Source organism: Rissa tridactyla, chromosome 27 (assembly GCF_028500815.1).
Source record: "Rissa tridactyla isolate bRisTri1 chromosome 27, bRisTri1.patW.cur.20221130, whole genome shotgun sequence".
Taxonomy (NCBI): domain Eukaryota; kingdom Metazoa; phylum Chordata; class Aves; order Charadriiformes; family Laridae; genus Rissa; species Rissa tridactyla.
Window position 1 is genome coordinate 769237 of NC_071492.1, and position 17153 is coordinate 786389.

The window sequence follows — 17153 nt, forward strand, 5'->3', positions numbered from 1 at the left end:
AAACCCTTGGGGACCCCCTTGGGAACCCTGGAGACCCCTTGGAAACCCTTGGGACCCCTTCGGGACCCCTTGGGGACCCCTCGGAACGCCTTGGGACGCCCATGGAACCCCTTGGGACCCCTTGGAAACCCTGGAGACCACCTTGGAAAGCCTTGGGACCCACCTGGAACCCCTTGGGGACCCCCTTGGAACCCGTTGGAACCGCCTTGGAAACCCTTGGGGACACCCTTGGGACCCCTTGGAACCCCTTGGGACCCCTTGGAAACCCTGGAGACCCCTTGGAAACCCTTGGGGACCCCCTTGGAACCTCTTGGGAACCCTTGGAAACCCTGGAGACCCTCTTGGAAGCCCTTGGGACCCCTTGGAAACCCTGGGGGACCCCTCGGAACCCCTTGGGACCGCTTGGAAACCCTTGGGACCCCCATGGAACCCCTTGGGACCCCTTGGAAACCCTGGAGACCCCCTTGGAAAGCCTTGGGACCCCCCTGGAACCCCTATGGGACCTCCTTGGAAACCCTTGGGACTCCTTGGAAACCCTTGGGGACTCCCTTGGGACCCCTTGGAACCACTTGGGACACCTCGGAACCCCTTGGGACCCCTTGGAAACCCTTGGAGACCCCTTGCAACCCCTTGGGACCCCTTGGAAACCCTTGGGACTCCTTGGAAACCCTGGAGACAACTCGGAACCCCTTGGGACCCCTTGGAAACCCTACGGACCCCTTGGAAAACCTTGGGACCCCCCTGGAGACCCCTTGGAAACCGTTGGGGACCCCTTGGAACCCCTTGGGACCCCTCGGAACCCCTTGGGACCCCTTGGAAACCCTTGGGGACCCCCTTGGAAACCCTTGGGACCCCCTTGGAAACCCTTGGGGACCCCTTGGAACCTCTTGGCACCCCTTGGAAACCCTGGAGACCCTCTTGGAAGCCCTTGGGACCTCTTGGAAACCCTTGGGGACCCCTCGGAACCCCTTGGGACCCCTTTGAAACCTATTGGGGACCCCTCGGAACCCCTTGGGACCCCTTGGAAACCCTTGGGACCCCCATGGAACCCCATGGGACCCCTTGGAAACCCTGGAGACCCTCTTGGAAAGCCTTGGGACCCCCCTGGAACCCATTGGGGACCCCCTTGGAAACCCTTGGGACCCCTAGGAAACCCTTGGAACCCCTTGGAACCCCCTTGGAAACCCTTGGGGACCCCCTTGGGACCCCTTGGAACCCCTTGGGACCCCTTGGAAACCCTTGGGACCCCTCGGAAACCCTTGGAACCCCTTGGAACCCCCTTGGAAACCCTTGGGGACCCCCTTGGGACCCCTTGGAACCCCTTGGGACCCCTCGGAAACCCTTGGGACCCCTCGGAAACCCTTGGGGACTCCCTTGGGACCCCTTGGAACACCTTGGGACCCCTCGGAAACCCTTGGGACCCCCCTGGAGACCCTCTTGGAAACCCTTGGGGACCCCTTGGAAACCCTTAAGACCCCCTTGGAAACCCTTGGGGACCCCCTTGGAACGTCTTGGCACCCCTTGGAAACCCTGGAGACCCTCTTGGAAACCCTTGGGACCCCTTGGAAACCCTTGGGGACCCCTCGGAACCCCTTGGGACCCCTTGGAAACCCTTGGGACCCCTTGGAACCCGCTTGGAAACCCTTGGGGACCCCCTTTGTGACCCCTTGGAACCCCTTGGGACCCCTTGGAAACCCTTGGGACCCCCCTGGAGACCCTCTTGGAAACCCTTGGGGACCCCCTTGGGAACCCTGGAGACCCCTTGGAAACCCTTGGGACCCCTTGGGGAACTCTTGGAAGCCCCTGGGACCCCTTAGAAACCATTGGGGACCCCTTGGAAGCCCTTGGGACCCCTTGGAACCCCTTGGAAACCCTTGGGGACCCCCCTGGAACCCCTTGGAAACCCCTGGGGACCCTCTTGGAAACCCTTGGGACTCCTTGGAACTTCTGGAGACCCCTTGGAACCCCTTGGAGACCCCTCGGAAACCCTTGGTGACCCCCTTTGGGACCCCTTGGAACCCCTTGGGACCCCTCGGAACCCCTTCGGACCCCTTGGAAACACTTGGAACCCCTTGGAACCCCTTGGGACCCCTTGGAAACCCTTGGGACCCCCCTGGAGACCCTCTTGGAAACCCTTGGGGACCCCTTGGAAACCCTTGTGGACCCCTCGGAACCCCTTGGGACCCCTTGGAAACCCTTGGAACCCATTGGAACCCCCTTGGAAACCCTTGGGGACCCCCTTTGGGACCCCTTGGAACCCCTTGGGACCCCTCAGAACCTCTTGGGACCCCTTGGAATCACTTGGAATCCTTGGAACCCCTTGGGACCCCTTGGAAACCTTTGGGACTCCTTGGAAACCCTCTTGGAAACCCTTGGGGACCCACTTGGGAACCCTGGAGACCCCTTGGAAACCCTTGAGACCCCTTGGGGACCCCTTGGAAGCCCCTGGGACACCTTGGAAACCATTGGGGACCCCTTGGAACCCCTTGGGACCCCTCGGGACCCCTTGGGACCCCTTGGAAACCCTTGGGACCCCCCTGGAGACCCTCCTGGAAACCCTTGGGGACCCCCTTGGGAATCCTAGAGACCCCTTGGAAACGCTTGGGACACCTTGTGGACCCCTTGGAAGCCCCTGGCACCCCATAGAAACCATTGGGGACCCCTCGGAACCACTTGGGACCCCTTGAAAACACTTGGAACCCCTTGGAACCCCTTGGGACCCCTTGGAAACCCTTGGGACCCCCCTGGAGACCCTCTTGGAAACACTTGAGACCCCTTGGAAACCCTTGGGACACATTCGGAACCCCTTGGGGACACCTTGGAACCCCCTGGAGACCCTCTTGGAAACCCTTGGGGACCCCCTTGGGAACCCTGGAGACCCCTTGGAAACCCTTGGGACCCCTTCGGGACCCGTTGGGGACCCCTCGGAACCCCTTGGGACCCCCATGGAACCCCTTGGGACCCCTTGGAAACCCTGGAGACCACCTTGGAAAGCCTTGGGACCCACCTGGAACCCCTTGGGGACCCCCTTGGAACCCGTTGGAACCGCCTTGGAAACCCTTGGGGACACCCTTGGGACCCCTTGGAACCCCTTGGGACCCCTTGGAAACCCTGGAGACCCCTCGGAACCCCTTGGGACCCCTTGGAAACCCTTGGGACCCCCCTGGAGACCCTCTTGGAAACCCTTGGGGACCCCCTTGGGAACCCTGGAGACCCCTTGGAAACCCTTGAGACCCCTTGGGGACCCCTTGGAAGCCCCTGGGACCCCTAGGAAACCATTGGGGACCCCTTGGAAACCCCTTGGGACCCCTCGGAACCCCTTGGGACCCCTTGGAAACCCTTCGGACCCCTTGGAAACCCTTGGGACCCCCCTGGAGACCCTCTTGGAAACCCTTGGGGACCCTCTTGGGAACCCTGGAGACCCCTTGGAAACCGTTGGGGACCCCTTGGAACCCCTTGGGACCCCTCGGAACCCCTTGGGACCCCTTGGAAACCCTTGGGGACCCCCTTGGAAACCCTTGGGACCCCCTTGGAAACCCTTGGGGACCCCTTGGAACCTCTTGGCACCCCTTGGAAACCCTGGAGACCCTCTTGGAAGCCCTTGGGACCTCTTGGAAACCCTTGGGGACCCCTCGGAACCCCTTGGGACCCCTTGGAAACCCTTGGGACACCCATGGAACCCCTTGGGACCCCTTGGAAACCCTTGGGACCCCTTGGAAACCCTTGGGGACCCCCTTGGAAACCCTTGGGACGCCCTTGGAAACCGTTGGGGACCCCCTTGGAACCTCTTGGAACCCCTTGGAATCCCTGGAGACCCCCTTGGAACCTCTTGGGACCCCTTGGAATCCCTGGAGACCCTCCTGGAAACCCTTGGGACCCCCTTGGTAACCCTTGGGGATTCCTCGGAACCCTTTGGGACCCCTTGGAAACCCTTGGAACCCCTTGGAACCCGCTTGGAAACCCTTGGGGACCCCCTTTGTGACCCCTTGGAAGCCCTTGGGACCCCTTGGAAACCCTTGGGACCCCCCTGGAGACCCTCTTGGAAACCCTTGGGGACCCCCTTGGGAACCCTGGAGACCCCTTGGAAACCCTTGAGACCCCTTGGGGACCCCTTGGAAGCCCCTGGGACCCCTTAGAAACCATTGGGGACCCCTTGGAACCCCTTGGGACCCCTCAGGACCCCTTGGGACCCATTGGAAACCCTTGGAACCCCCTGGAGACCCTCTTGGAAACCCTTGGGGACCCCCTTGGAATCCCTTGGAAACCCTTCGGGACCCCCCTGGAACCCCTTGGAAACTCCTGGGGACCATCTTGGAAACCCTTGGGACCCCTTGGAAACCCTTGGGACCCCTTCGGGACCCCTTGGGGACCCCTCGGAACCCCTTGGGACCCCCATGGAACCCCTTGGGACCCCTTGGAAACCCTGGAGACCACCTTGGAAAGCCTTGGGACCCACCTGGAACCCCTTGGGGACCCCCTTGGAACCCGTTGGAACCGCCTTGGAAACCCTTGGGGACACCCTTGGGACCCCTTGGAACCCCTTGGGACCCCTTGGAAACCCTGGAGACCCCTCGGAACCCCTTGGGACCCCTTGGAAACCCTTGGGACCCCCCTGGAGACCCTCTTGGAAACCCTTGGGGACTCCCTTGGGAACCCTGGAGACCCCTTGGAAACCCTTGAGACCCCTTGGGGACCCCTTGGAAGCCCCTGGGACCCCTAGGAAACCATTGGGGACCCCTTGGAACCCCTTGGGACCCCTCGGAACCCCTTGGGACCCCTTGGAAACCCTTGGGGACCCCATTGGAATCCCTTGGAAACCCTTCGGGACCCCCCTGGAACCCCTTGGAAACTCCTGGGGACCATCTTGGAAACCCTTGGGACCCCTTGGAAACCCTTGGGGACCCCCCGGAACCCCTTGGGACCCCTTGGAAACCTTTGGAACCCCTTGGAACCCCCTTGGAAACCCTCGGGGACCCCCTTTGGGACCCCTTGGAACCACTTGGGACCCCTTGGAAACCCTTGGGACTCCTTGGAAACCCTGGAGGCCCCTCGGAACCCCTTGGGACCCCTTGGAAACCCTTGGAACCCCCCTGGAGACCCTCTTGGAAACCCTTGGGGTCCCCCTTGGGAACCCTGGAGACCCCATGGAAACCCTTGGGACCCCTTCGGGACCTCTTGGGGATGCCTTGGAAGCCCCTGGGACCCCTTGGAAACCGTTGGAGACCCCTTGGAACCCCTTGGGACCCCTTGGAAACCCTTGGGGTCCCCCTTGGAACCTCTTGGCACCCCTTGGAAACCCTGGAGACCCTCTTGGAAACCCTTGGGGAACCCCTTTGTGACCCCTTGGCACCCCTTGGAAACCCTTGGGACCCCCCTGGAGACCCTATTGGAAACCCTTGGGGACCCCCTTGGGAACCCTGGACACCCCTTGGAAACCCTTGAGACCCCTTGGGGACCCCATGGAAGCCCCTGGGAACCCTTGGAAACCATTGGGGACCCCTTGGAACCCCTTGGGACCCCTCAGGACCCCTTGGGACCCCTTGGAAACCCTTGGGACCCCCGTGGAGACCGTCTTGGAAACCCTTGGGACCCCTTCGGGACCCCTTGGGGACCCCTTGGAAGGCCCTGGGACCCCTTGGAAACCGTTGGGGACCCCTTGGAACCCCTTGGGACCCCTTGGAACCCCTTGTGACCCCTTGGAAACCCTTGGGGACCCCCTTGGAACCTCTTGGGAACCCTTGGAAACCCTGGAGACCCTCTTGGAAGCCCTTGGGACCCCTTGGAAACCCTGGGGGACCCCTCGGAACCCCTTGGGACCGCTTGGAAACCCTTGGGACCCCCATGGAACCCCTTTGGACCCCTTGGAAACCCTGGAGACCCCCTTGGAAAGCCTTGGGACCCCCCTGGAACCCCTATGGGACCTCCTTGGAAACCCTTGGGACTCCTTGGAAACCCTTGGGGACTCCCTTGGGACCCCTTGGAACCACTTGGGACACCTCGGAACCCCTTGGGACCCCTTGGAAACCCTTGGAGACCCCTTGCAACCCCTTGGGACCCCTTGGAAACCCTTGGGACTCCTTGGAAACCCTGGAGACAACTCGGAACCCCTTGGGACCCCTTGGAAACCCTTCGGACCCCTTGGAAACCCTTGGGACCCCCCTGGAGACCCCTTGGAAACCATTGGGGACCCCTTGGAACCCCTTGGGACCCCTCGGAACCCCTTGGGACCCCTTGGAAACCCTTGGGGACCCCCTTGGAAACCCTTGGGACCCCCTTGGAAACCCTTGGGGACCCCTTGGAACCTCTTGGCACCCCTTGGAAACCCTGGAGACCCTCTTGGAAGCCCTTGGGACCTCTTGGAAACCCTTGGGGACCCCTCGGAACCCCTTGGGACCCCTTCGAAACCTATTGGGGACCCCTCGGAACCCCTTGGGACCCCTTGGAAACCCTTGGGACCCCCATGGAACCCCATGGGACCCCTTGGAAACCCTGGAGACCCCCTTGGAAAGCCTTGGGACCCCCCTGGAACCCATTGGGGACCCCCTTGGAAACCCTTGGGACCCCTAGGAAACCCTTGGAACCCCTTGGAACCCCCTTGGAAACCCTTGGGGACCCCCTTGGGACCCCTTGGAACCCCTTGGGACCCCTTGGAAACCCTTGGGACCCCTCGGAAACCCTTGGGGACTCCCTTGGGACCCCTTGGAACACCTTGGGACCCCTCGGAAACCCTTGGGACCCCCCTGGAGACCCTCTTGGAAACCCTTGGGGACCCTCTTGGGAACCCTGGAGACCCCTTGGAAACCGTTGGGGACCCCTTGGAAACCCTTAAGACCCCCTTGGAAACCCTTGGGGACCCCCTTGGAACCTCTTGGCACCCCTTGGAAACCCTGGAGACCCTCTTGGAAGCCCTTGGGACCCCTTGGAAACCCTTGGGGACCCCTCGGAACCCCTTGGGACCCCTTGGAAACCCTTGGGACCCCTTGGAACCCGCTTGGAAACCCTTGGGGACCCCCTTTGTGACCCCTTGGAACCCCTTGGGACCCCTTGGAAACCCTTGGGACCCCCCTGGAGACCCTCTTGGAAACCCTTGGGGATCCCCTTGGGAACCCTGGAGACCCCTTGGAAACCCTTGGGACCCCTTGGGGAACCCTTGGAAGCCCCTGGGACCCCTTAGAAACCATTGGGGACCCCTTGGAAGCCCTTGGAAACCCTTGGGGACCCCCCTGGAACCCCTTGGAAACCCCTGGGGACCCTCTTGGAAACCCTTGGGACTCCTTGGAACTTCTGGACACCCCTTGGAACCCCTTGGAGACCCCTCGGAAACCCTTGGGGACCCCCTTTGGGACCCCTCGGAACCCCTTCGGACCCCTTCGGACCCCTTGGAACCCCTTGGAACCCCTTGGGACCCCTTGGAAACCCTTGGGACCCCCCTGCAGACCCTCTTGGAAACCCTTGGGGACCCCTTGGAAACCCTTGGGGACCCCTCGGAACCCCTTGGGACCCCTTGGACACCCTTGGAACCCCTTGGAACCCCCTTGGAAACCCTTGGGGACCCCCTTTGGGACCCCTTGGAACCCCTTGGGACCCCTCAGAACCTCTTGGGACCCCTTGGAATCACTTGGAATCCTTGGAACCCCTTGGGACCCCTTGGAAACCTTTGGGACTCCTTGGAAACCCTGGAGGCCCCTCAGAACCCCTTGGGACCCCTTGGAAACCCCTGGGACCCCCTGGAGACCCTCTTGGAAACCCTTGGGGACCCACTTGGGAACCCTGGAGACCCCTTGGAAACCCTTGAGACCCCTTGGGGACCCCTTGGAAGCACCTGGGACCCCTTGGAAACCATTGGGGACCCCTTGGAACCCCTCGGGACCCCTTGGGACCCCTTGGAAACCCTTGGGACCCCCCTGGAGACCCTCCTGGAAACCCTTGGGGACCCCCTTGGGAATCCTAGAGACCCCTTGGAAACGCTTGGGACACCTTGTGGACCCCTTGGAAGCCCCTGGCACCCCATAGAAACCATTGGGGACCCCTCGGAACCACTTGGGACCCTGCCATGGTTTAGCCTCAGACGGCAACAAAGAACCACGTGCCGCTCGCTCGTGCCTTCCAAACACAGGAAGAATCGTAAGAAAAGGCAAGACTCTTGGGTTGAGACAAAGGCAGTTTAATAGAACAGCAAAGGGAACAGGCAAACAACAACAACAACAACACCACGGATAGGGGAATATACAAACGCGATTACGGAACCGCCGCTCCCCCCGCCGCTTGCCGCTCGCCGGCCGGACCCGGGCCGCCCCAGCCCGCTTTTAAGCAGCAACTTCCTGCCCCCTCCCCCGGCAGCTCAGGGTGGGCGTGGCTCACATGGCATGGAATACCAGGAAAAGTTAACCCTATCCCCACCGGAACCAGGACATTATCCACCCCTTATTCCATACCATCTATGCCATGCCCAGCAGGTTCCAATGAATTGCCACCACTTTCCCCTGTTATATATATATATATATATATACACACATATAATACCCTTAGTTTATGGGTCATCCCTCCAAAGTGTCCGTTGAGTTCTTTTAATCCACGGCTTTGGGCTCCATCTGTTAGAACAGTCTCTCAGGGCAGGTGAGATGCTGGGTGGTGCTGGTCTGTTGCATGCTGTATTTTTCGGAGCTTGTGACTGGTGCACCTGGTGTGGCTCATGCACGCAGTCTGTAGGCTGAAGATGTAGATCTTGAGGAAACTGCTGGGCGCCGGCTGCTGAGATCAGTTCTTATCCCATCACCCCTGTGCCTTACTTGTAGTACAACTGATAGCAATTATAGCAATTAACAGCACACAATCTGATTCATTGGCTATTCTCACCCAAAATCAGATCCCCATGAGGTACACATCGGACTTCCCCATCCTTCCGCATCACCCACCAAGTGCACGCAGGTCCTTGGGCAAAAGCAATCCCACGGATGGGTTTGCCTTTGCCTGAGGCAGGACTAACCCAGACTGTCTTCCCTAGCATATTCTTCATGTGCACTATGGGGACTTTATCCCCTTCTACAGTACGTGGAAGTTTTGATTGGGCAGGGCCAGCCCGATTGTTAGATCCCCTGGTGTTAACTAGCCAGGTAGCTTTTGCTAAATGCGTATCCCAGTGTTTGAAAGTCCCACCACCCATTGCTCTCAGTGTAGTTTTTAACAGTCCATTGTATCGTTCCATCTTCCCAGAGGCTGGTGCGTGATAGGGGATGTGATACACCCACTCGATACCATGCTCTTTGGCCCAGGTGTCTATGAGGCTGTTTCGGAAATGAGTCCCGTTGTCCGACTCAATTCTCTCTGGGGTACCATGTCGCCACAGAACTTGCTTTTCAAGGCCCAGGATAGTGTTCCGGGCAGTGGCATGGGGCACAGGGTATGTTTCCAGCCATCCAGTGGTTGCTTCCACCATTGTGAGCACACGGCGCTTGCCTTGACGGGTTTGTGGCAGCGTGATATAATCAATCTGCCAGGCCTCCCCATATTTGTATTTCAGCCATCGCCCTCCATACCAAAGAGGCTTCAAACGCTTGGCTTGTTTGATCGCAGCGCATGTCTCACATTCATGGATGACCTGTGCAATAGTGTCCATGGTCAAGTCCACCCCTCGGTCACGAGCCCATCTATATGTCGCATCTCTCCCTTGATGGCCTGAGGAGTCATGGGCCCACCGAGCTATGAATAGTTCACCCTTATGTTGCCAGTCCAGATCCACCTGAGCCACTTCAATCCTAGCGGCCCGATCCACCTGCTGGTTGTTCTGATGTTCCTCTGTGGCCCGATTCTTTGGTACGTGGGCATCTACATGGCGTACTTTCACAACCAGATTCTCTATCCGGGCAGCAATATCTTGCCATAGCTCAGCAGCCCAGATGGGTTTGCCTCTGCGCTGCCAGTTGCCCTGCTTCCGCTGCTGTAGCCACCCCCACAGAGCATTTGCCACCATCCATGAGTCAGTGTAGAGATAAAGTACTGGCCATTTTTCTCGCTCAGCAATGTCCAAAGCCAGCTGAATGGCTTTCACCTCTGCAAACTGGCTCGATTCACCCTGTCCCTCACTGGCTTCTGCAACCCGTCGTGTAGGACTCCACACAGCAGCCTTCCACTTTCGATGCTATCCCACAATCCGGCAGGACCCATCAGTGAACAGGGCATATTTCTTCTCATTTTCTGGCAGTTTATTATATGGTGGGGCCTCTTCTGCACGCGTCACCTCCTCCTCTGGTGACATTCCGAAATCCTTGCCTTCTGGCCAGTCCATGATCACTTCCAGAATTCCTGGGCGACTGGGGTTTCCCATTCGAGTTCGCTGCGTGATCAGTGCAATCCACTTACTCCATGTAGCATCGGTTGCATGATGTGTGGTGGGGACCCTTTCTTTGAACACCCAGCCCAGCACCGGCAGTCGAGGTGCTGAGAGGAGCTGTGCTTCTGTGCCAACCACTTCCGAAGCAGCTCGAACCCCTTCATATGCTGCCAATATCTCTTTTTCTGTTGGAGTGTAGCGGGCTTCGGATCCTCTGTATCCACGACTCCAAAACCCTAGGGGTCGACGTCGGGTCTCCCCTGGTGCTTTCTGCCAGAGGCTCCAGGTAGGGCCGTTCTCCCCGGCTGCGGTGTAGAGCACATTTTTAACATCTTGTCCTGCCCGGACTGGCCCCAGGGCCACTGCATGGACTATTTCCTGTTTGATTTGTTCAAAAGCTTGTCGTTGCTCAGGACCCCATTTAAAATCATTCTTCTTCCGGGTTACTTGATACAGAGGGCTTGCAATTTGACTGTAATCTGGGATATGCATTCTCCAAAAACCCACAATGCCTAAGAAAGCCTGTGTTTCCTTTTTACTAGTTGGTGGAGACATAGCTGCTATTTTGTTGATCACATCCATTGGAATCTGACGGCGTCCATCTTGCCATTTTATTCCTAAAAACTGGATCTCCTGCGCAGGTCCCTTGACCTTACTTCGCTTTATAGCAAAACCAGCGTTCAGAAGGATTTGGACTATTTTACTCCCTTTCTCAAAAACTTCTTCTGCTGTGTTTCCCCATACAATGATGTCATCAATGTACTGCAGATGTTCTGGAGCTTCACCCTGTTCCAGTGCAGTCTGGATCAGTCCATGGCAAATGGTGGGGCTGTGTTTCCACCCCTGGGGCAGTCGATTCCAGGTGTATTGGACGCCCCTCCAAGTGAAAGCAAACTGTGGCCTGCACTCTGCTGCCAAAGGGATTGAGAAAAATGCATTCGCTATATCAATCGTGGCATACCACTTGGCTGCCTTGGACTCCAGTCCGTACTGGAGTTCTAGCATGTCTGGCACAGCAGCACTCAGCGGTGGCGTGACTTCATTCAGACCACGATAGTCTACAGTTAGCCTCCACTCTCCATTAGATTTTCGCACCGGCCATATGGGACTGTTAAAGGGTGAGCGAGTCTTGCTGATCACTCCTTGAACCTCTAGTTGACGAATCAGCTCATGGATGGGAATCAGAGAGTCTCGGTTAGTGCGATACTGCCGCCGATGCACCGTTGTGGTAGCAATCGGCACCTGTTGTTCTTTGACCCTCAACAACCCCACAACAGCAGAATCCTCCGAGAGACCAGGCAAGGCAGACAACTGTTTAACTTCCTCTGTCTCCAAAGCAGCTATGCCAAAGGCCCAACAGTACCCTTTTGGGTCCTTAAAATACCCTCTCCTGAGGTAATCTATACCAAGGATGCATGGAGCCTCTGGGCCAGTCACAATGGGATGCTTTTGCCACTCATTCCCAGTTAGGCTCACTTCTGCCTCCAGTACAGTCAACTCTTGGGATCCCCCTGTCACCCCAGAAATACAAATGGGTTCTGCCCCTCTATAGCTTGATGGTATTAAAGTACACTGCGCACCCGTGTCCACTAGAGCCTTATACTCCTGTGGGTCTGATGTGCCAGGCCATCGAATCCACACCGTCCAATAAACCCGGTTGTCCCTTTCCTCCACCTGGCCGGAGGCAGGGCCCCCCTAATACTGGTCATAGTATCCATTACTCACTTCTTGCATAAATGACTTGGAAGTTCCTTCAAGAGGATCAGAAGCAAGATCAGGCCTTCTGCTCTGTCTGGGGAACGGCCCACTGGAAACTGGGGCGGCACTTTTCCTGGAGGGATCCCCTTTTGTGGTTGTCCTTCCTTGCAACTCCTGTACCCGTGTCCGCAGGATCGAAGTAGGTTGTCCATCCCACTTCCTCATGTCCTCTCCGTGGTCCCGCAGGTAGAACCACAGGGTGCCTCGTGGTGTGTACCCTCTGTACTCTCTCTCTTGAGTGGGGAAATGCCTGCTTCTAATAGCTGAGATGCTGGCCCGTGCAGGTGGGGAGTAGGACATATTCTCTTCAAGTTGCTGGACCTTCCGCGACAGTTTCTCCACAGCTGAGACAAGGGGGGAAGAGAGACTTTCTTCATATCGCCGGAGCCGGCCAGCTACCTCATCCACCGTTGGTCCCTCTTCACCTTTCCATTCCATTACTGCCAGGGAGTTGGCATATGACGATGGTGCGCTCCGTACAAACTTCCGCCACATGGGCCTTGTGCATCGCACCTCATCAGGGTCTGTGGGTAAGTCTGCATTGTCCAAGTCATAATAAATCATCTCCCGCACGGCTAATTCTCTCAGGTACTGGATACCTCTTTCCATGGTAGTCCACTTGCTTGGCTGACATACAACATCCTCGCTGAAGGGGTACCTCTCCCTCACGCCTAACAGGAGTCGTTTCCAGAGGCTGAGGGCTTGGGTCTTTTTCCCGATTGCCTTGTCAATGCCGCCTTCCCTAGACAGGGATCCCAGCTGCCTGGCCTCCCTACCCTCTAATTCCAGGCTACTGGCCCCATTATCCCAGCACCGGAGCAGCCAGGTGACAATGTGCTCGCCTGAAAGTCGGCTAAAATCTTTTCGCATATCCCGCAGCTCACTCAAGGACAGGGATCGAGTAATTATCTCTGGTTCTGCCTCTTCCTCCTGCTCTCGTGATGGCCCTGGTTCATCATCATCTCTTACTAAGAGAACTGATTTCTTTGTGTACTTCTTCTTCTGTATGGGGGCAACTGATACCGGCACGGGTTGGTTCCCTGGTTCAGTGGCAGTGGCTACCACGGGGGTTGCAGTAGCCGCAGTGTCTGTCGCAAGGATTGCAGTAGCCGCAGTGTCCGTCGCAAGGATTGCAGCAGCCACAGGGGCCGCCGCAGGGGCTGCAGCAGGGGCTGCAGCAGCCGCAGGGGCCGCCGCAGGTCTGGTTTCCATCTCTTCCCCTTGAGGGTGCTGCATAATTCTGAGCAGTGCCTGGTAGATACTGGCCAGGGCCCAGCACAGCGCGGTGAGTTGTGCCTCTCTAGAATAGCCACAGCATTTTCCCTTCAAATATTCTACCACTTTATCAGGGTCCTGTAATTGTTCAGGGGTGAAGTCCCAGACCATTGGAGGTGAGTAGTTCTCTAGGTACCTGCCCATGCTCTCCCACATGCCATGCCACCCCTGACTATCCAGCCTCGGAGCAGATCTCCGGGTGGTAGTCTTAAATAGTCGCTTAACCCTAAACAAGACCTGGAACGTATTCAGGAGACATAGCACTAGGAACACGCTAGTTTGAGTATCCCAAGGATATTCAAAATTCTCAAAAGCTGTCATACCTGACCCGAAGGAGAAAAGGGAGGCAAAAGGGCTGGGGAAATTATTAACAAATTCTGAGAGACGGTGTCCAATGTACGGACAGGACAGCAAAACCACATAAACACCCCAAAATAGCCGTCTGAACAGTGATGTTATCATATCATAAACAGATATCGCACAGGACAGCAGAATGATAATCCTCATCCCTGTTCCAGACATGGTAAACAGCATCGCAGGGAGTACATAAGCCATATAGGAATTTATGTAACACAGCCATGAGAACAAACCAAGCAACATGATGACCAGTGACTACTTACCTAATAAAATAAATGCATACAAAAAAAAAACCAAAACCGTTTTTTCCACGTTCTAGTTGGATTCTGTCGTTATCTCAACCCTTCGAGCCCCACGTTGGGCGCCAAAAAGGACTGTCGTGGTTTAGCCTCAGACGGCAACAAAGAACCACGTGTCGCTCGCTCGTGCCTTCCTAATACAGGAAGAATCGTAAGAAAAGGCAAGACTCTTGGGTTGAGACAAAGGCAGTTTAATAGAACAGCAAAGGGAACAGGCAAACAACAACAACAACAACAACACGGATAGGGGAATATACAAACGCGATTACGGAACCGCCGCTCCCCCGCCGCTCGCCGCTCGCCGGCCGGACCCGGGCCGCCCCAGCCCGCTTTTAAGCAGCAACTTCCTGCCCCCTCCCCCGGCAGCTCAGGGTGGGCGTGGCTCACATGGCATGGAATACCAGGAAAAGTTAACCCTATCCCCACCGGAACCAGGACAGGGACACCAGCCCAGCGATGGACACTCTGCCTTGGCCAGACTCCCTGGGGACCGGCCATGGGACATGACCTGGCTGGAGGGGGCCATTCACAGGGTTTTGTGGTCTTTTCCCACTCCCCAAACTCTCTGAGCTCTCCTCGAGCTCTGTGCACTCCTAAAGGAGCAGCCATGGGATGAGAAGCCGTCCCCTCTCATCACTCAGCTCTTCTTTTTTTCCATTCCAGAGGAACAAGCTGCACGGTTGGGTGAGTCTCCGTGATCTCCTCTTGGCTTGGTGTCCTGTCCCGGGTGCTCTGTGCTCGTCCCTTTCCCCCTTTGCCCGTCCCCTCCATCCCTCCATCCCCTGGGTGTGGGGAAACCCCAAGGGGATGTGCCTGGGAGGGTGGGCAGCTGGGGGACACAAGCCCAGGGATGGACCCTCTCCCTTGGCCAGACTCCCTGGGGACCGGCCGTGGGACATGACCTGGCTGGAGGGGGCCATTCACAGGGTTTTGTGGTCTTTTCCCACTCCCCAAACTCTCTGAGCTCTCCTCGAGCTCTGTGCGCTCCTAAAGGAGCAGCCATGGGATGAGAAGCCGTCCCCTCTCATCACTCAGCTCTTCTTTTTTTCCATTCCAGAGGAACAAGCTGCACGGTTGGGTGAGTCTCCGTGATCTCCTCTTGCCTCGGTGTCCTCTCCCGGGCGCTCTCTGCTCGGCCCTTTCCCGCTGTGTCTGTCCCCTCCATCCCCTCCATCCCCTGGATCTGAGCAAACCCCCAGGGGACATGCCCGGGAGGGTGGGCGGCCGGGGGACACCAGCCCAGGGATGGACCCTCTCCCCTGCCCCGAGTCCCTGGGGACCGGCCGTGGGACGTGACCTTGCTCTTGTCCCTCCTTGTAGCGTGGAGAAAGTTCCTGCTTCCTGAAAATCCAGGTAATTGCGTATTTTACTGTATTTTACGGGTGGTTCTCCTCCCTTTCCCTCTGTGGGAGGTGTAACTGGGTGGCCAGTGAAGGCACTGGGTGGCCACTGAAGGGGGACTGGCCATGCCGAGTCGTGTTGGTGACTCAGACCCCCCCAGACCATGGCACTGGGCTGTATCTCGCCCCGTTTTCTTGCCGTTTCGCCCCATTCTGAGTCACCCCCTTGGGCCCCAGAGGAGCCACCACCCCCTGAGACCCCGTGCACTGCCCAGCCCAGCCCCTGCCTCCCCGTCCTGCTCCTCCCTGCGCGGGCTGCAGCCCCACCGGTGCCTCTTCCCACGGGACCGAGCTCGGCCGTGGCCGTGCTGGGACCGGCCCCGTGGTGGGGATGGAGAGGAGGAAGGAGATGCCCAGTCTCCTGCCCCGCGGGGCAGGTCCTGTCCCCGAGGGGGTGAAACCTGCCCGGGACTGAGCTCCGACGCTGCGGCTCCTCCTGTGCCCTGCAGACGTGGTGACCCTGGATCCGAACACGGCTCATTCCCAACTCGTCCTGTCGGCCGATCGGAGGCGCGTGAGGCGGCAAAGGGAAGAGCGGGACCTGCCCGACATCCCGGAGAGATTTACCTATTGGTTCTGCGTTTTGGGCCGGGAGAGGTTCCGGGAGGGGAGACACTGCTGGGAGGTGGAGGTGGAGGGGGAGGTGGGAGGTGACTCATGGTGGGGTGTTGGGGTGGCCAGGGAGTCTGTGGAGAGGAAGACGTTCTCGAACTGGAGCCCTGAAGGAGGGATCTGGGCAGTGCGGTACTGCTATGGGCAGTTCGCGTCTCTCACCTCTCGTCGCACCTTCCTCCCCCGGTCCCCGCTCCCCAGCAGGATCTGGGTCTGTCTGGACTGCACACAGGGGCTGGTGACTTTCCTCCATGCCGACACCGGGGTCGAGATCTTCACGTTCCCACCAGCCTCGTTCAAAGGGGAGACCCTGCGCCCCTGGTTTTTGGTAGAAACAGAGAAAACCCAGCTGTGCCTGAGGGGCAGCGCCCCCCAGACCCTCATCCCCCCTTCCCTCCCCTCCCCGGCCGCCGGCAGCCCCTGCCCTTCTCCAGAGACTCCCCGCGCTCCTCTCCTGGATCCCGCGGGAGACGTCCATCCCTGTGCCCCAGCCCAGGGAGCAGAGGGGGAGTGAGGGGCAGGGGACAGAGGGGGGTCGCTGCGGGGTGTCGTGTCCCCTCCCGCTGCGAGCGGCTGCGGGGGGTGTCGTCCTTTCAGCTTTGATGGAGGGAATTTTCCTTCGGCTCTCGGTTGCCGTTTTGGATTTAGCGGGCGAGAACACGACGTCGGGACGCGGCTGAGAGCCGTTTCCGTCCGTCAGTCGAGGGCTTTTTTCTTTTTTTTCGCCTTCCCCGTCGCAGCCCAGTGGGAGCGCGGCCGGGAGAAGGCGCCAAAAAGGGATATTCCACCCCACGGGCGTCCCGCTGGGGATAGAAACGGGGGGTCGCTGCCGGAGGTGGGGTGGGGGGGCCGGGACCCGCCGTCGCCGCTGGGGACGGGCCGGGCAACCAGCGCTCGGGTGGGGAGGGCAACTCGGCGTCGGGTCGCTTTATCCCGTACGTTATTTTACAATAAATATCGGTCTTTTCCTCGCCCGTTGGTCCTCTATTCGGCCGCCTGCCCCCCAACCCGCGAGGGTCTTTTTCCCGCCCCTTTTCTCCCTCTTCTCCCCTCCCCACCCCCCCACCCCCCAACACGGGGGGATGGGCAACGGCGCGGGAGCCGCTGCCTGGTCCTACATTG

The 17153-nt window shown here is 58.7% G+C and overlaps 1 protein-coding gene across 1 annotated transcript in view; it reads left to right on the top strand.

Moving 5' to 3' along the window:
• Window positions 1-16846, top strand: part of LOC128901597 (butyrophilin subfamily 1 member A1-like) — a 45164-nt gene extending 28318 nt beyond the window's left edge. The window contains exons 2-3 of the mRNA XM_054183669.1: window positions 15219-15372; window positions 15869-16846. Of these exons, the coding sequence (XP_054039644.1) occupies window positions 15219-15372; window positions 15869-16545 (831 nt within the window). The 3' untranslated portion in view covers window positions 16546-16846. The remainder of the gene's footprint in view (window positions 1-15218; window positions 15373-15868) is intronic.
• Window positions 16847-17153: the final 307 nt, after the last annotated feature.